The 21,348-nt window shown below is 34.9% G+C and overlaps 1 protein-coding gene across 16 annotated transcripts in view; it reads right to left on the bottom strand.

The window, feature by feature from the left end:
* The window catches only part of Zbbx (zinc finger B-box domain containing), a 124,260-nt gene that overhangs the window by 40,372 nt on the left and 62,540 nt on the right, over positions 1-21,348 (bottom strand). For all 16 annotated transcript variants that reach the window (XM_076932518.1, XM_076932528.1, XM_076932521.1 and 13 more), the window contains 4 exons: positions 5,079-5,188; positions 4,634-4,734; positions 3,316-3,395; positions 1,380-1,519 (listed from right to left, as the gene is read on the bottom strand). In XM_076932518.1, coding sequence (XP_076788633.1) covers positions 1,380-1,519; positions 3,316-3,395; positions 4,634-4,734; positions 5,079-5,188 — 431 coding nt within the window. The remainder of the gene's footprint in view (positions 1-1,379; positions 1,520-3,315; positions 3,396-4,633; positions 4,735-5,078; positions 5,189-21,348) is intronic.

The raw sequence follows: 21,348 nt of genomic DNA on the forward strand, positions 1-21,348 counted from the left end.
TCTTATAACTCTATTTGAAAATAAATCCTATATTCCCAACCTTCTTTGAGTATTTTATCACAGTAACAGAATAAAAATTCATATGTGGATTTTAGTAGAAGCTATATTCATAATTGCTAAACCTTAGACACAAAAGGTAGTCCTTTATAGTTAACTGGAAATTACATAAATTGAAGTTGATTCATACAGTACAATATTACTTAGTATTAAAATAAAATGAGCTTTTTGTTGTGGAATATGAATAGTGGATGGAGCAGTGTAAATTTCAATGCAAAGGGAATCCTTCAGTTCTTTGTAATTTCTGCTCAACTTTGATGTAAACAAAAAGCATGTCTAAACAGTAAACATGTTTAAATATCCTTGAAGTAACACATAACTATTTGAGTTCACAATTTTCTCAAACACAACCAAAAGGTGGAGCTAAATTGGCAAAACAATACCAACTAAATATGTGTTCAAAGTGATAAGTTCCAATGCATTTAGATACTTTACACATACAGTTCACATGGGCCATACCAGTTGAAAATATCAAGACCAGTAGAACTGCCATGAAGTCACTACTGTTCCTTACTTTCTGCTGGCAGGTTAGGCTATCAAAAGATTTAAAAATTTTTTAAAAATGCCCATGGGTATTGCTCAACTTCTTCATAACGATGTACATACTGGTTTCCTGAAAAATCTTAGGCTTATAAAATAGAGTATTTGAAAAGAAGCTTAAAAATGATCCAGTAACAAAATTGTAGATTAGTAAAAGAAAGTCATAGGAAGATGATGGAATTTCAAGGTACTGAGGTAGAAGGATAGATATGAAAATTGACTATCATGTCAGGACACTTCAGCATGACTCTCTAGATAGTTATCTTAAATCTTAAATCAGAAAAATCCCAATATTTCCATTTAACATTCAGATCTACAAAGTTCAAAAGATTAGAAAGGAGGACACCACAAGAATATAAACAATGAGTTGTTAGGCTCAGGGTTTATAACATAAACTTCACATCCAATGTGAATATTTAGGGAGCTGTTAAATTGTATGTGAAGTCCTATCACAAAAAATTGTATGTGAAGTCCTATCACACTTTCACCTCTAAAACTTTCTCTCTGCAACTTCAAATGTCACTTTACTTCATATTAAATATTATAAAGAACTACATTGACTGTATTTGCTTATAAATACAACCTTGTTATCTGTTGATTAAAAGTTATTTTCAAGAGAATTACATATTTTCAATCAATTTTTTTCAAAGTACTCATTTTTTTTCTGATTTTATAATGAACAGAATAATAAGCAACATGTTACTCAACCATCACAGCTATTGCTTTTATTGAATTACTAACATTCATTATTAAAATATATTAAACAAAAAGCAGAATGTTACCTTTTAAGTCATCCTTGTCGTACCCGGAATTTGTTCTTAAACAGAGACTTAAGAGGTCTGCTTTTCCCTTGTTGAAAAGAAGATGGTGATGGATGTCATTTTCACATGGGAAGCAAGTCTGATAATCCGGATAGGTAGAACTTTCATGTTTAGGGACAAGCACAAAGAATGTGTTGAAAGCAATGGTCCCTGAAAGTTTTGGTTTATTAATACATTATGTTACAATTTAATACTGGTTTTACTTTTTTGTAGGCATATTCTACACAGTATAAATGAGCACTATTATGGACAAGATATATGACAAAAAATTTCAAGTACATTGCAACACTTCAATAAAAATTTACTATGTAATAATATATCGATATGTTTGACTTATTCATTTTTTCAAGAATATTTTAGTTTCATAGGATTACAATCATGGTATCTCAGGAATGAGTCTGTGCTCCATTCAGTGGTGGAGGTTAAAAATAATATGTATTACTACATATTTCACTTGCCATCAATGGATATTATCTGTGTACACAGCTGTACTGTTACATTCACATCAGTCTAAGCAACACATGATTTCTATGTAAACAATATAATCATAGCACTCATCAATTATAGTTAAACAAAACCATCACTTGTGATTCAAGTAAAAGAGATAATATAGTCTTGTAGTTACCTTCAAACAAAGGCTGTTAATACTAATGCCAAATCATAATGGGAATTTTCTTTGCCTCCTAAAACACTTTACACTGGCATCAAAGAATGGGTAATGTATGTTACAAAACAAAAATAGGGTGTGGTGAGATCATTCAGTTACCAAGTCTTGTGACAAAGTTTTGTAACTCAAGTTCAATCTACAAAACATACAGGGTAGAAGGAGAGAACCTGTTCCTACAAATTGTCCTCTGATCTTTATATATGCACATATATGCCAACACAGAGAGAGAGAGAGAAAGAGAGAGAGAGAGAGAGAGAGAGAGAGAGAGAGAGAGAACTATAAATAACTAAACAATCTCTTAAGAGTAGCAAGGAAATGCCATTCCTTTTCCTCAGGGGACACAATAACATATATTAGCCTTTCAACTACTGATCAGAAAGTTGTCTCCCATCAAAACATTGCTACCAACTGCAGCTCTGCTGTTCAGTATTTGAGACCCTATGTCCACACAGAAGGCTTCCTGAGGTTCCAGGGCACCACATAAACTCAGAGCTGCTGTGATATGTAAGGAAGGGTAGAAGCTGGCCTGAACCAAGTTCTTGTAGAAGGAGTGCTCAATAGGAGCTGGAGCCCACTATTCAGTCATACTGAGCATTTGTTATTAACAGGAAAATCCTACAGTATGTAGAAAGTAATTGTTTTTTTAACTTTACTAATAAAAAAACAGTTTTGATTATTCATATGAAAATGAAAAAAAGCATAAAAAATTTCAATGGGAACTACTATACTTCTATTGCCAGTCATGTATTAGGTTTTGCCTAAAGAGCAGTATTATATTAGAGAAGCTCTTGAACCTGATCATTTATGTAAGTTCTTATTTTAGTGTTCAAAATAAAGTACAGCTGAACAGGATTTTTAAAGAAAAATGGGCTGACACATATTATATAGAAATTGGAAAACTATTTTAAAAGATAGCAATCACTAAATTCCTAAAAATATATAAAGTAATAAAAATATTAGATAAACTGCAACTTTGTTTTATAAATGACTAAATTAAAATGATATGTACAAATTGCCACATTAATAGGTTAACATTAATAAACATTTAAGCACCACAGATTTTCCATCTAGAGAAATGGATAATATGTGCATGGCTGGACTTTAGTTTTCTTATTATCAGATCTACCCTATTGCCTAATGTGTGCATGCAAATGATCTTTCATCCTACCCACAGCCCAGTGTTGTAATTGATGTTTTTAATGGAAACAAGGGGAATGAGAAAGAACTTACCTTAGTTGACTCTCTGAGTCAGCCAATTCAACTCTGTAAGGCACAGCATTCCCTGGGTCTTCAAATTCTGCTCCATGAGTCTTAATAAATGCATGTTACATAATGTTAATGTGTTCAATAAATTCACTATACAGTAGCCAGTTAATTGGGGTTGGTATATGTACATATATATACTTTTATATATTTATATAAAGTATATGTGTACATTTATAATTTATATAAATGTATAAAAGTATATATATGTACATATACTTTTATATATTTATATATTTACATATATTTAAATATTTTTATTTCTATGTCTATATATAAATTATATATATATATATATATATATATATATATATATATATATGTTCCAGGAAAACTAAATTCACCTTTTCTCCTTGAGCTAATTTAGTGTTTTAGTGAATTTTTATAATGGTCACATTTATGACTAATAATAGCAATTTATGTAACAACTGTCAATCTTTGTAGATTAGTGACTATCACATTCCTAGTTTCTTATTGTCATGTCTCCAACTTATTCCAAGAATAAAATTTTATTGAATGGTGTGTGTGTGTGTGTGTGTGTGTGTGTGTGTGTGTATGTGTGTAACTAACATCTCCCACTATTTAGATGATAAATAAAGCATTAATAGAAGAAAGAAAAGCTGTAGCAGCTACCAATTCAGTGGCCATAGAAGAAGTCAGAAATAGGATCTGCATTCTCATCATTTTCTGAAACAGCAATCTAAAATTTCAGAATGTTTTGAAGAAAATGATAATTCAACTATTAGGGAACTAGGAAGCCAAATGCAGGAACTGGATCACATTTGAGTCACTTGGTCTGAGCTCTGCTTAGCTGTGTCTTCTTCCATTATGACTTCCAGGGTTGTGCTGCATTATTATAAAAACTCTCAAATTATACATAATATATTTTTCCTTAAAAGAAAAATAATATTAATGTAATTACAGAAATTATTTTTACTCCTAAATATATTTAAATAATATACCATGGGAAAAAAAGCTGATCCATTTATGAAAGTATGAAAGAGTAAAGAACTATAGAGGCACAAAAACCATACTATGTGAGCTAACATAGCAGAACACTTACACTTCTTCCTAGATGCATGCCTCTGAAAACTGGCAATATTAAGTTACCGTGCATTCTCTAATAAAACACATATTTTTCTATTTATTGACAAGTTGTAATCGAAACATGAATTTCTTCTTAAATTCGGATTGTTTTTAAAGAAATCTTAACGACAAAAACAGGAAGCCATCACTACTACAAATTTTCTATGGTGAAACATTGGAATGATCATTATATACTTACACCATCAAGTTCTACTATTGTTAGAGATGGTGGAGGTCTCTCTATATTCAATTTTTCTGCTGGCATAAAAAGGGGTGGAGATTTTACTTTGATCTCCTCAACTAGGAAATAAAATTGGAAAATAATATTACCAAAGAACATGTCTGATAATTTACTGTCTAGATATAATACTACCAACAATTAAAGACGTCTTTTATGAACCTATACAAAGATAGAAACACTGTAGATTTCTTCAGCTCAAACAATACACACATTTTATTGCATTTATCTTTTATATGAAGCTATTTAAATTAGAGCAAGGTAGTATAGTAAATAAAAGAAACTAGGGTTTCATAGTCTATCTCAGAATAATACATGGATAAAAACTAAAAGCATGTGTTGATTACTGCTTGGTTATAGATTTTGAATATTAAGCATTAAAAGATCTAATCAAAGCTCAACTGACCATCACTATCAGACTCATTTTCATTCTGAGTGCACTGTGCCTCTGTAGTAGCTTCACGTGGATGTGTGAATGTATTTGGTAGCATAGTACGAAGTTGTTCCTGTGGAGTTCTATAAAACAACAAAGATGCAATTAAAAAAGAAAATTATCTTAATTGAACATTCCCAGACAAGATGTTTTACTTACCAGGTGAGAGAAAATTCAAAATTAATGCTGAAACTTTGACCGTAATACTAACTCACAGGTTATTGTGATTAATACAATTTTAATTTGATGAAGGTTTTTTATAAATCAGTTCCATATTGCATAAGATATTTGTCAACTTCATACTATATTTTGCTTAAGATGAAGACCAATGACATGATTCAAGTCAGTATTCTCTCAAAGCCCACATGGAATCCAAAGAACATGCTATGCTGTTGACAAGGCTAATTTGCAAGTGTACGTTTTATCTCACACACTTAGCACTGTATTTTGATGAGTTCTAAGGCAACCTGAAGGCATTTATCTAAAATTTCAACACATTGGTGTAGTGGTAAAATAGAGTCCCATTATAAGAATGTAATATGTTATGTCAGGGGCATCTATTTTAGATTCAAGGGTGGATGCAGCATGCTTCAAATGTATGAAGCTTGGAAGTTCTGAGGTTTCAAGAGTGTGTATTTAATTCTGGGGAGGACCAGAGATTTGTGAAGAGAGTGCTCATTTTTGAGTCAAATAAAAATAGCTGCACAATCCCCAGAGATGATGCAAGCTCATATGGTTACCAATGTAAAAGACAAGGTTGATACTGTTGACGACAACATAAAGCTTACAATTTAACCATTTTGATTCTACTTTTGGTACATTCAAAAGTAGTAGACACTAGATTAAATAATCTCTACTATGATGCTCATTAATAAGATGATATTGAGAGAAAGAAGGAGGGGAGAAGCTACTAGTTTTAGGCAGAAAACACAGCAAGATCAGTAATCTAACCCTGCCTCCACAAGCATATATTCCTAACTACACTCTCACTACACAGTGTCTCTTTCCTACTAGTAAATACACCAGCTGTATTTTGTAATATATGGTACAAATCACATAAGTACAAAATATTTTGTGTTACTGAGCTTTATATTTTAAAGCTTTCTATGAAAGAGTAACTACTTCCAATCATAATTTAACTAAGTAATATAGAAGAATATTAGGTGCCTGTGCCTGGAGCAGTCCTAAGTTGTCAGCTCTGCACCCAATCCCTCCAAAACCAAGAAGAAGCTGGACTCCCAGGAGCTCTACCATGCCCAGGAGTGTAGGTGAGTAGGTTGCAACACCCACCACCAAATAGGGAGTAATTTGGGACCCACAGGGACCCAGGAACTTCCTCAAGGCCAGAGGCTCCGGACACTTCCAGTCTGCACCTGCACCTGGAGCATAGGATAATAGGATCACAGGATCTCAGGAGCTTGGGCACACCAGGATTTCAGGATCCCAGAAACAGCCTGACTCCCAAGAGCTACTACAACCAGGATCTCAGGATCATAGGATTACAGAGACAGCTGGACTCTGAGGAGTTCTGACACAACCAAGATGACAGGACAGACAGGCTCCAGTCAGAGACAGTGAATGAAGGTAGCACTAGAGTTAACCAGATGGTAAAAGGCAAGTTCAAGAACATAAGCAAGAGGAACCAAGTTTACTTGGCATCATCAACCTAGTTCTCCCACCATAGCAAGTCCTGAATAACCCATGACACCAGAAAAGCGAGATTCAGATTTAAAATCACTTATCAAGATGATGATAGAAAACTTTAAGAAGGACATAAATAACTCCCTCAAAGAAATACAGGAGAATACATGTAAACAGGTAGAAGCCCCTAAAGAGGAAACACAAAAATGCCTTAAAGAATTATAAGAAAACAGATGAAGGAATTGGAAAAAGAACAATTCAGGACATAAAAAGCAAAGTAGAAACAATAAAGAAATCACAAAGGGAAACTACCCACAAGATAGAAAACTTAGGAAAGAGATCATGAGTCATATATGCAAGCGTCACCAACAGACTACAAGAGATAAAAAAGAATTTCAGGTGCAGAAGATACCATACAAAACGCAAAAAAAAAAAAAAAAAAAAAAAAAAAGAAAAAGAAAAAAAAAACTTTTAACTCAAAACATCCAGGAAATACAGAACACAATGAGAAGATCAAACCTAACAATAATACATACAGAAGAAAGCAAAGATTCTCAATTTAAAGGGCGAGTAAATATTTCAACAAAATTATATAAGAAAACTTCCCTAACCTAAAGAAAGAGACACCTATGAAATACAGGAAGCCTACAGAATTCCAAATAGACTAGATCAGAAAAGAAATCCGCCCCCAGTAACATAATAATCAAAACACCAAATGCACAAAACAAAGAAAGAATATTAAAAGCAGTAAAGGAAAAATGTCAAGTAACTTATAAAGGCAGACCTATCATAATTACACTAGACTTCTCACACCAGAGACTATAAAAGCCAGAAGATCCTGGACAGATGTCATACAGACCCTAAGAGAACACAAATGCCAGCCCAGGCTACTATAGCTGCAAAACTCTCAATTACCATAGATTGAGAAACCAATATATTCCATGACAAAACCAAATTTACACAATATCTTTCTACAGACCCAGCACTACAAAGGATAATAGAGGAAAACTACAAACACAAGGAGAGAATTACCCTAGAAAAAGCAAGAAAGTAATCTTCTTCTGTCAAACCCAAAAGAAGATAGCCACACAAACATAACTCCACTTCTAATAACAAAAATAACAGGAAGTAACAATCACTTCTTAATATCTCTTAACACCAATGGATTCAATTCCCCAATTAAAAAAAAAAAAAAAAAAAAAAAAAAAAAACATAGACTAACAGACTGGATATGTAAACAGGACCCAACATTTTACTGCATACAGGAAATGCACCTCAGTGACAAAGACAGACACTACCTCAGAATAAAAGGCTGGAAAACAATTTTCCAAGCAAATGGTCCCAAGAAACAAGCTGGAGTAGCCATTCTAATATCAAATAAAATTGACTTTTAACCAGAAGTTATCAAGAAAGATAAGAATGGACACTTAGTACTCATCAAAAAAAAAAACCAACCAAGAAGAAATCTCAATTCTGAACATGTATGCACCAAATTCAAGGGCACCCACGCTGCACCTCAAATACAATAATAGTGGGACACTTCAACACCCCACTCATCAATGGACAGATCATGGAAACAAAACCTAAACCTAAACAGAGTCACAGTGAAATTAAGAGAAGTTTTAAACCAAATGGGTTTATAGAACATTTCATCCAAAAACAAAAGAATATACCTTCTTCTCAGCACCTCATGGTACCTTCTCCAAAACTGACCATACAATCAGTCACAAAACAGGCCTCAACAGATACAAGAAAATTGAAATAATTCCACGCGCCCTATTAGATCACCACGGACTAAGGCTTGTCTTTAATCATGATAATATTCAATGGAAAGCCCATATACAAGTGTAAACTGAATAATGCTCTACTCAATCATAATGTGGTCAGAGAAAAAATAAAGAAATGAAAGACTTTTTAGGATTTAATGAAAATAAAGACACAGCAAACCACAATGTTAGGACACAATGAAAGCAGTGCTAAGAGGAAAACTCATAGCTCTAAGTACCTACATGAAGAAACTGGAGACAACACACACTAGTAACTGGATAGCACAGCTGAAACCTCTAGAACAAAAAGAAGCAAATACACCCAAGAGGGCTAGATGGCAGGAAATAATCAAACTCAGGGCTGAATCAACCAAGTAGAAACAAAAAGAACTATGCAAAGATTTAATGAAACAAGGAGCTGGTTTTGTTTGTTTGTTTGTTTTTTTGAGAAAATAAACAAGATAGATAAACCCTTAGCCAGACTAACCAGAGGCCACAGAGACAGTACCCAAATTAATAAAATCAGAACTGAAAAGGGAGATATATCAACAGAAACTGAGGAAATTCAAAAAATCATCAGATCCTACTACAAAAGCCTATACTCAACTAAACTGGAAAATCTGGATGAAATGGACAATTTTCTATACAGATAGAAGACACCAAATTTAAATCAGACTCAGATAATCCATTTAAATTATCTTATAATCCCTAAAGAAATAGCAGCAGTCATTAAACATCTCTCTACCAAAATAAGCCCAGAACCAGATGGTTTTAGTTCAGAATTTCATCAGACCTTTCAAGAAGACCTACTACCAATTGTCTATAAACTATTCCACAAAATAGAAAAAGAAAGAACACTACCCAATTTGTTCTTTTAAGCCACGATTATGCTCATACCTAAACCACACAAAGACACAACAATGAAAGTAAACTTCAGACCAATCTTCCCTATGAATATCAATGCAAAAATACTCAATAAAATTTTTGTAAACTGAATCCAAGAACACACCAGAATAATCATCTATCATGATCAAGTAGGCTTTATCCCAGGAATGCAGGGATGGTTCAATATTCAGAAATCCATCAATGTAATCTACTATGTAAACCAACTCAAAGACAAAAACCACATGATCATCTCACTAGATATTGAGAAAGCATCTGAAAAAAAATTCAACATCCCTTTGTGATAAAAGACTTAGAATGATCAGGAATTCAAGGCACATACCTAAACATAGTAAAATTAATATATAGCAAACCAGTAGCCAACATCAAACTAAATAGAGAGAAAATTGAAGCAATCCCAATAAAATCAGAGACTAGACAACGCTGCCCACTCTCTCCCTACCTATTCAATGTGTATTGGAAGTCCTAGCCAGAGCAATTAGAAAACAAAAAGCATTTAAATGGATACAAATAGGAAAGAAAGATGTCAAAATAGCACTATTTGCAGATGATATGATGGTATACTAAGTGACCCCAAAACTTCCATCAGAGAAGTCCTAAACCTAGTAAACAACTTCAGCAAAGTGGCTGGTTATAAAATCAACTCAAACAAGTCAGTAGCCTTCTTCTACTTGAAAGATAAACAGGCTGAAAGAGAAATTAGGGAAATGATACCCTTCACAATAGTCACAAATTATATAAAATACCTTGGTGTGAATCTAACCAAACAAGTGAAAGATCTGTATGACAAGAACTTCAAGTCTCTGAGGAAAGAAATTGAAGAAGATCTCAGAAGATGGAAAGATCCCCCATGCTCATGGATTGGCCAGATTAATATAGTAAAAATGGCCATTTTGAGTAAAGCAATCTACAGATTCAATGCAATTCCCATTAAAATCCCAATTCAATTCTTTACAGAGTTAGAAACATCAATTCTGAAATTCATTTGAAATAACCAAAAACACAAGATAGCAAAAACTATTCTCAACAATAAAAGAACTTCTTGGGGAATCACCATCCCTGACCTCAAGCTGTACTACAGAGCAATAATGATAAAAACTGCATGGTTTTGGTTCAGAGACAGGCAAGAACATTAATGGAATAGAATTGAAGACCCAGAAATGAACCCCCATACCTATGGTCACTTGATCTTTGACAAAGTAGCTCAAACTATTCAGTGGGAAAAAGAGCATTTTTCAACACATGGTGCTGGTTGAGCTGCAGATCAACATGTAGGAAAATGCAAATCAATCCATTTTTATCTCCTTTTATAGAACTCAAGTCCGAGTGGATCAAGGACATTCATATAAAACTGGAAACACTGAAACTAATAAAAGAGAAAGCAGGGAAAAGCCTCAAACACATGGGCACAGAGGAAAAGTTCCTGAACAGGATACCAATGGCTTATGCTTTAAGATCAAGAATTGATAAATGGGACCTCATAAAATTGCAAAGCTTCTGTAAGGCAAGGGACACTCTCACTAGGACAAAACAGCAACCAACAGATTGGGAAAAGATCTGTACCAATCCTACATCTGACAGATTGGGAAAAGATCTGTACCAATCCTACATCTAGTAGAGGGCTAATATCCAAAATTTACAAAGAACTCAAGAAATTAGACTACAGACAATCAAATAACCCTATTAAAAATGGGGTAGAGAGCTCAACAAAGAATTTTCAGCTGAGAAATATCGAATGGCAGAAAAGCACCTAAAAAAATGTTCAACATCTTTAGTCATCAGGGAAATGCAAATCAAAACAACCCCTAGATTCCACCTCACACCAGTCAGAATGGCTAATATTAAAAACTCAGATGAAAGGAGATGCTGGCAAGGATGTGGAGAAACAGGAAGACTTCTCCATTGTTGGTGGGATTGTAAACTAGTATAACCATTCTGGAAAACAGTCTGGTGGTTCCTCAGTAAGGTGGGCATATTATCTGTGTACCCAGCAATACCACTTCTGGACACATACCCAGAAGATGCTCCAACATATAACAAAGACAAATGCTTCATGATGTTCATAGTAGCCTTATTTATAATAGCCAGAAGCTGGAAAGAACCAAGATGTCATTCAACAGAGGAATAGATACAATAAATATGGTACATTTATACAATAGAGTACTACTCAGCTATTAAAAAATTAAATTCATGAAATTTTTAGGCACATGGATGGAATTAGAGAATACCATCCTGAGTGAAGTAACCCAATCACAAAAGAACACACATGGTATGCACTCATTGATAAGTGGATATTAGCCCTAAATCTCACAATACCTAAGACATAACTCACAAACCACATGAAGCACCCCCGCCCCAAAAAAGACCAAAGTGTGGGTGCATCAGTCCTTCTTAGAATGAGTAACAAAGTACTCACAGGAGCAAATATGAGACAATGTGTGGGGCAGAAACTGGAGGAGGGACCATCCAGAGACTACCCCAACTGGAGACCCCCCCCCCCAGAAGCAATCACCATATGCAAATACTGTTGTGGATGTCCAGAAGTGCATCCTGACAGGAGCCTGATATACCTGTCTGCTGAGAAGCACTGCCATAGTCTGACATATAGAGAGGAGGATGCTCATGGCTAACTCTCAAACTGATCACAGGGTCCCCAGTGGAGGAGCTAGACAGAAAACTGAATGAATTGAAGGAGCTTGAGGCCACATGGAGGAGAGAAACAATACCAACCAACCACAGCTCCCAGGGTCTAAGCAGCTAGCCCAGAAACACACATGGAAAGACCCATATCTCCATCTGTATACTTAGAGGAAGATGGACTTGTCAGGCATAAGTGGGAGAGGAGGCCCTTGGTCCCTTGACAGCTGAATGCCCCAGTGAGGCAGAATTCGAGGGCTGGAGGTGGTAGTGGGTGGATGGGTGATGGCACACCATCATAGAATTAGGAATAGGGAGAATTAGTTAAGGGGTTTCAAGGTGGGAAAGGAATAGGGAAAGGGGATAACATGAAATGTAGATAAAGTATCCAATAATAATAACAACAACAAACAAAACAGATAATGGAACTGGTTATTGCAGTCCCACATTTGAGACTTTTTGCAGCAATTTAACATTACCCGTATTACTGAAATTCCTTATAATGGTCAAGGATATGAGACTGTGGAAAAGGCCCATGGAAACTTAAAACAGTGTCTTCATAAAATAAAAAAGAGGGGGATATATACCTGTACACCACAAATTTATTTAAATCATGTTCTTTTTTAATTTTTTATTTTAAATTTTCTTTAAAAAATTTGAAGGCCAAGGAACTTTCTGCTGAGAGTCTATGGCACTCTACAACTAGGCATACTTATGTGTAGTTGAAAGGGAAAGATCCATTTACTGGAATAAGGCATGATCCGGATCAGGTATTAAATATGGAGAAGAGGGCATGTTTGTGTTTATCTGCAGATTGCTGAAGGAGCATTGTGGCCACCAGAGAAATAGGTGATGCATGCTGATGCCAGGACAAAGAATGATGCGGACCTTTGAGCTTGCTAAGTGCCCAGACAATGTAAATTGGAAAGCTTTATTGGACACATGTTCTTGACCCACCATTGCTTACGTGTACCCCTGATGGAAAAGCTGCCTTGTCTCAAGTATTTAGAGCTTGTGGAACAGACATATCAAAAAGAGAAGTTATAATTACTCTTGTATTGTTCTTAAATGTGACCAGTTATTCAGACTCAATCATGAACTGGTCTAGAAATCAATCCAATATTAAAGATAACAATCTTCATTTGGAAGTCTGGTTCTGGACGTTTTCAGAGAAATATATGAAAGTTAGCTGCACTTCTCTATGATGTTATGTTAGCAAGAAATAAAGTTGGGGCAGAATTTGGATTTCAAAGAGGTGTTAGAACATGTGTTAAGGCTCTTTTAATTGTCAAGTTAAAATTACTTTTGTTTCTTCTACAGTATTTAACTTAAGTTGCATTGATTGTATACATTTTAATTGTGTTTGTGTTTTTAAATCTGGTATGGCAGTTATAGAGGTCTATCAACCAGCTTCTGCTTTAGTTCCCTGAGTATCACAGAGCCTTGGTATTCTAAAAATATCCTGCAAGTACTGGAAGAAATGAGTCAGGCTTTAAGCAGAAGCAAGAGGGTAGTGGGCTTGATTATTGCTGGTATAACAGCTTTAATTGCATTAATTGCTAGCACCACTGCTTCTGAAATTGCTGTGACACAGGAAGTTAAGACAGCTACTTTTGTTAATCATTTAGCAAAAAATGTTACTAATGTGTTGAATATACAAGAGGATTTAGATAGGGATTTGGAAAAAGGGATTGATGCTCTTTATCCTATTCAAATTATTGGAAAGGAGGATCAGAATTTAAGGATAAGAAGCTCTCTAGAGTGTCATGCCAAATACCACTGGACTCATTTTAGATCTAAAATTTACAGTGGTAGTCAGTATATTTATGAAAAAAATTTAAAGACTCTTGCATTATATTTGGCAGAATTCTAACATCTCTCTGAACGTTTTAACTTTACATAGTGATCTTATGAATTTCAAGAATGCTGCTGTGCTGAGTGTTGATGCAGTAGATACTGCTGATAAAATTACTCATGGCCTGAGGTCAGTATTTCTATTCTGGTCAAGCTTCAAGAATGGCATATATAGCTTGATTGGGCTAGCCCTTTTTGTCCTGGGAATACTTTTATTCCTGCCCATTGTGGTAAAGATTTTCTTTTACAACATCAACAAGTTGGTAGCCAAAGTACGTGGCTTGAACCTGAAAATGGACACCCAGACAAAGTTATTAAATTAACAGGCTGGTAAGCCAAGGACAGGTAAGATTCCGCACAGAGCCTTACCAACCTAAGACAGAAATGCATTGCTTTTGATAATGCATATTCCATTATGGGTAAGAAAAGCATTCTAAGCAGAACAACCTAAGATAGTCTCAATCTTGTTAATGTAATAATAAAGGAAAATAGGCAGAGAGCCTTTGGGGATGCTCAGCAAGAATCTGACGTGGTCCAAGGACAAGGAAATGGGCTGCTTGGCAGAAATATGACATTGGCCAAAAACAAGGAAGTAGGCTTCAGGCAGGAATCTGACATTAGGCTAGAACAAAAAAGTAATTTCAGGCAGGAACCTAAATTTTAGGCCAGAACAAAGAAGTAATTTTAGGCAGTAATCTAAATTTTAGGCTAGAGCAAGGAAGTAGGCTTCAGACATAAAAATGACTTTGGGCTAGGACAAGGAATTTGGCTCAGATATTTTGCTCATCTTGATAAGCCCTTAGAAACAGTGATCATGGGAGTGTTCATAGAATTTTCTTTATTGCCTTGCTTGTTCTTTGACTATTTGTGTTTATTGTCTTGCTTGTTCCTTGACTATTTGCATCTATTGTATTGCTAGTCCCTCAACCTAGAACTAACTTAAATACTTGCATGTAATTCAAATGGCATAAAAGCAAACAGGAAGAAAGAGGATGGGATAGGTGTTTTCTAGTGAGGGGAAATAGGGAAAGGGGATGTTATCTAAAATGTAAATAAATAAAATATCCAAAAAAAAGAAAAAAATGAATATTAAGTAATACAAAAAATCAAAGGGAAACTGGCATTTGGCCATCAGAAACTGCTTCCTAGTCTATATTAGTTTATTGTGTTAGTAACTCTCCACATATATACATAAGGGCAAATAAAGAAATCATCTATATAATTCATGAAGCAAAACATCACTAATTAATTATTTGCATCTTTATTTTGTAAGTAAAGGCTTATAGAATTCTGATAGCAGGATTGGAGTGTAGGGATCCTACACACATATTCATGCTATATTAAACACAAGAAAACTTGTACCAACAAAGTATAAGTGACTTGCCTATGAATAAGCTACTAGCTAATCATGTATGAAGTCTTGGCTTTGTTTAATACAATCTCAACACCTCCCAAAAAATCATACTACATAAGTAAAGACAAAAACACCTTATACAGTTGTTGCTTCTCATTTTCTTGTCTTTGAAATATTTTCAATCAGTGTCTTTCTGTACATGTGTGTATACATGTGTGCATGTGTGTGTTGTATAAAAACAAGCATCTAAATGCTCACGTGTAGGCCGATGGGTGTCATTCATTGCTGATGATATTTTAATTGCCCTCCACTTTATTGTACAAAGTCCTCACTAATCTTGACCTTGCCACATATACGCTAGCTTGTCTGACCAATGAATCCAAAACACCTGATCATTTCTGCCTTCCTGCCACTAGGATTACAAGTATTTGCTACTAGGCACAGCATTTTTTTATGTGAGTTCTAAGGATTAAATTTAGGTTCCCATGGTTGTAACACAGACTGTTTTATTGATCCCTCATACTTGGTCTTACTGATATAAGTCCATTTATATCAGCTTATGCCTGTTCTTATTTTGTCTAATGAACATAGAATTTGTCTGCTTTCTAATCACAGATCTCTCTACCTGTAGACTAATGCAGCTGTCAACCCTTATCCAAAACCCTTCGTATAGTAAACAACAACTAAAGCAAAGACTCAAAAATGATCAAAATGTAGAGAATATATCTGTGAAGTCCTCGTGCATAAGCGGAATACCTACAAGATGCCCACTCTCAAGTCTAAGGGGCAACATGAAACACAGCCAGCATTTAGGGACAACTGTGAAGAAACAATATATTCTGAGCAATACAGGATCATTATATACATAAAAACTTAACATCTGTGTCTATTTACAAAAGACTGTACAAGACTAGTCAACCTGTTAATTTGGAAAGGGAATGATAAGAGAAAGGAGCACAAGAGAAACTATTGGAGATTGGTAGCTACTTTGGGAGGGTAAGTTGGTTTTATTGAGGGAGATGGTCTCTGGCAGGTTGACTATGCTCCAGTAGATGGCCCCACACCCATGATCATTGAGTCATTAATAATTAAAAAGAATAAGGATAAAACATTTTCTTGAATAATGCCAATTGTTAAATAAAAGAGAAGGACTAAATCATCAATAGAAGAGCAAAGAAGAATTATTTCTAGGCTCAAAAAGTAGTTGCAAACAGAATAAGACTCATAAGAAATATTATTGTTGAGGGTGTCTCAAAGATGAAATGGGTTCACCTAAATATAGATGGATAGATAGATAGATGATAGATAGATGGATGATAGATAGATAGATAGATAGATAGATAGATAGATAGATAGATAGAATAAAGCATGAGCCTTGTGATCATTGTTTGCCTGCAGAATAGAGAGTTTCTCTAGAATCTTATTCTTCAAAGTCTGCATCAGAGACAGGCATCATAGTATTCATGTCACTTAGGAGGCACTGGTACTATAGAAACTCTACTTAAGATAAGCCTACTTTGTCAATATTGTCATTTTCCCCCATCCTCTAGAAAACTTGAAGGAACAATGAAGTGTAGACATCTCAGTGATGTAATGAATTGAGCTTCTACAATCCCAAGTCACAAACTCTATAAACCTATGTATTGTTAAAATTGTCAATTAAGAAAACATGTACTTGTCTGTAATGTTGGTTTCATATTGAAAGTTTGATTTCTGAACAAATTATAAAACCATGAATCTGGTCTTATCACAGGTATTTATGACCTGAAATTAGAAATAAAAGCAATAAAGGAAACACAAGCTGAGGTAATCCTGTAGATACAAAACCTAGGAAAGAGAACAAAAATTATGGAGTCAAGCATTTCCAAAAGAATACAATACATGGAAGAGCAAATCTCAGGCATAGAAGACAGAAAAAAAGAAATTGATACTTTGGTCAAAGACAGATTATTTTCTAAATAGATACCACTTACCAAAGTTAAACCAAGATCATGTAAATTATCTAAATATTCCTATATTTCCTAAGATAATAGAAGCAGACATTTAAAATCTCCCAGGGCCAGATGGTTTCAGTGCAGAAATCTACTGGACATTCAAAGAAGAGGTTATACCAATACTTTTCAAACTATACCACAAAATAGAAAGAGAAAATACACTGCCAAACTCATTCTATGAAGCCACAGCCACCCTGATACCTAAACCACACAAATAAAAGAAATATTAGATAAATTTCTCTTTTGATTATTTATGTAAAATACTCAGTAAAAATATGTACAAAATGAATCCAGGAACACATAAAAAACATCATCTACCATGATGAATAAAGTAAGTTTTGTCCCAGGGATGCAGGGATAGTTCAATATACAAAAAGTCATCAACACAAATTCAACATATAAACAAACTGAAAGAAAAAAAATCACATGATCATCTCATTAGATGCTGAAAAAGCCTTTGGAAAATCTAACATTACCTTATGTACAAAGTACTAGAGAGATCAGGGACATAAGGCTCATGCCTGAACATAATAAAAGCAATATAGCCAATAGCTAACATCAAATTAAATGGAGAGAAACATAAGCAAATTTACTAAAATCAGGAACAAGACAAGGATGCACAGTCTCTCATCTATTCAACATTGTACTTGAATTTCTAGTTAGAACAACTAAAACCATACAACTAAAGGAAATCAATGGAATAAAAATTGGAAAGGAAGAAGCCAAAGTATTACTATTCATAGATGATCAGAAAGTAGACATAAATGACCCTAAAAATTCTGCCAGAGAACTTCTACAGCTGGTAAACACCTTCAGCCAAGTGGATGAATACAAAATTAACTAAAAAAAACACAAAGCAAAACAGTAGACCTCCTTTATACAAATGATAAATGGGCCAAGGAAGAAATTAGAGAAACAACATAATTGACAATAGCCACAAATAATATAAAGTATCTTGGCATAACTCTAACCAAGCAAGTGAAAAACCTGTATGGCAAGAACTTCAAGTCCTTGAAGAAAGAAATTGAGGATAATATCAGAAGATGGGAATTGGGAATATTTCTCATGCATATATATATATATATATATATATATATATATATATATGTGTGTGTGTGTGTGTGTGTGTGTGTGTGTGTGTGTGTGTGTGTGTATAATTATGATATATGATATATAATATATTTATCAGAAATATATTTATGATATATACATATGTATTTATCATAGTGAATATATATGTATATATATTTATCATAGTGAAAATGGCCATCTTCCAAAAATAATCTACAGATTCAATGCAATTCCCATCAACATTCCAATACCAATCTTTACAGAACTTGAAACAATTCCCAACTTCATATGGAAAACCAAAAAACTCAGGCTAGCTAAAACAATCCTGAACAATAAAAGAACTTCTGGAGGTATTACCATCCTTGACCTCAAGCTATACTACAGAGAAATAATAATAAAAGTGTATTAGCACAAGTATAAAGAAGTTGATTAAGGAGTAGAATCAAGGACCCTGAAATAAAATGACAGACCCAAGGGCACTTGATTTCTGACAAAGAAGGCAAAACCATCCTATGGAAAAGAGAAAGCATCTTCAACAAATGCTACTGCTCTAACTTGATGTCTGAATGTAGAAGAATGAAAATTGATCCCTATCTCTCATCCTGCATAAAACTCAAGTCCAAGAAGATTAAAGACATAAACATAAAAACAGATACACTAAATCTAATAGAGCAAAAACTGGGAAATAGACTTGAACTCATTGGTACAGCAGAAAACTTCCTGAATAAAACAACAATAAGATCAATAATTTTTAAGTGGATTGTTAATTGTGAAACTAGATGGTTCCATAAGGCAAAGGACACTATCAATAAGACAAAACAGCAGCCTACAAATTGGGAAAGGCTCTTCACCAACACTAAATCTGACAGGAGGCTAATATCCAAAATTTATAAATAACTCAAGAAATTAGACACCAAGAATCTAAACAACCCAATTGAAATATGGGGTACAGTGCTAAACAGAATTTTAAACACAGGAATCTCGAATGGGTGAGAAGCACTAATGTCCATAGTCATCAGGGGAATAAAATTTAAAACCACCCTGAGATTCCATCTTACACCCATCAGTATGGCTAAGGTCAAAAACCCAAGTGACAGCATATGTTGGCAAGAATGTGGAGTAAGGGTAACATTCTTCTGATGCTGGTGCAAGTGCAAACTTGTACAATCACTTTGAAAATCAATTTGGCAGCTTCTCAGAAAACTGGCAATAGTTATGCAAGACCCAGCTATACCACTCCTGAGCATATACCCAAAAGGCATTCTACCATCTCACAAAGACACTTGCTAAACTATGTTCATAGCAGCTTTATTAGTAATAGGAACTGGAAACATCCTAGATGTCCCTCATCTGAAGAATGGATACAGAAAATGTGGTGCATCTACACAATAGAATACTATTCATCTATTTAAAAAAAGACATCCTAAATTTTGCTGACAAATGGATGGAATTTGAGACTATCATCCCTAGTGAGGTAACCCAGCTCCAGAAAGACAGGTATTGAATGTAGTAGCTTACATATAGACTTCTGTCAAAAAGTGAGGCACAACCATGCTACAATACACAAACCTAAAGAAACCAGAATTAAAGAGGTCCCACAACAGGATTAGGGAACCATACTCAGAAGCGTAAACTAAATTGTTATCAGAGATGGATGAAGAGAGGGAATTAGGTAGAAGAGGTGAGGAGGGAAACCTGGATCTGATGTTAGGGAATGAGTGGCTAGAGAGGGCTTGGAGTGAGAATGGAAATCTGCTGTGGCCATTTCCCTTGACTAGCTTGAGGTCTGGGACAGGGCAGAGTACTGGGAGTTCATGGAGGTGACCCAAGCTTATATTCCTACCAGAGTGGGAAATAGAGACTGAAGTGGCCACCCCCTGTACCCAGCAGGTAGAACTTTAAAACGAGGGACGGGGACAGCAATCCACCCACAAAATCTTCAACCAGAAATTTTTCTTGCCTACAAAATGAACAGGAATAAAGATTGAACAGCAACTGAGGAAACAGCCAACTAATGACTGGACTGCCCCCTCTTGAGAACCATGCCATGTGAGAGAGCCAACCTTTGACACTATTAATGATAATCTACTATGCTTATAGACAGGAACCTAGCATAACTGTCTCCAGAGAGTCTTCATCAAGCAGCATATGGAGGCAGATGCGGAGACCCACAGCTAAACATCAGGCAGAGCTTTGGGAGTCTTGTGAAAGAGTGGGAAATAAAAGTGAGCAACTCCATGGGCTTGAGGATACCACAAGTACACCCACAGAGTCAACAAAGTTGGGACCATGGGGCCTTTCAGAGCCTAGTCGCCGCAACCAGGGAGCATGCAGGACCTGAACATAGACACCATATACATTTGTAGCAGATGTGCAATTTTGTCTTTATGCGGGTCCCCTAATAAGTGGAGCAGGAGCTAGTTGTCTTTTACTCTGTTCCCTGCCATTGGATTACATTTCCCCTTATTTGGACTGCATGTTTGGGCCTCAGAGGGAGAGGATGTGCCTGGGACTAGATGATCAGGGTAAAGTGGTACCCAAGCCTGGCTCCACATCTCTGAGGAGAATGGGAGGAGGCAATGATGGGGGATTGATATGTAAGGGTAGGACTGGGGAGAGAGGAGTGAAAGGGCTGTGTTCGGTATGTAAAGTGAATTTAAAAAATAAACATAAATACAAACTTTTTAAAAATAAAAATGAACTGAATAGAATTAATTGAAGTATACAATTAAAAATCTAATTAATTTTAAACTAATTTAATTTTAAAAATGTTTTAATTTAACACATTTGTAAAATAAAACCTTAAATATCTATACTAAAATATAGCAATGCCATTTCAAAGTAAATCTTTGTTTATTGAATACTTTTGTTATTATTCTTAAATTCCATACTTAATTTTTGTCTTTCCCCAGGAACACATCATTTTATATTTCTCAAGATTAAAATACACCACATATGTGTGTGTATATAGATATGAGTAATTAAAATTGTTGCTAATATAGTCAAAGCTTCATAAGAATTTA

The sequence above is a fragment of the Arvicanthis niloticus genome, chromosome 4, assembly GCF_011762505.2.
Source record: "Arvicanthis niloticus isolate mArvNil1 chromosome 4, mArvNil1.pat.X, whole genome shotgun sequence".
Taxonomy (NCBI): domain Eukaryota; kingdom Metazoa; phylum Chordata; class Mammalia; order Rodentia; family Muridae; genus Arvicanthis; species Arvicanthis niloticus.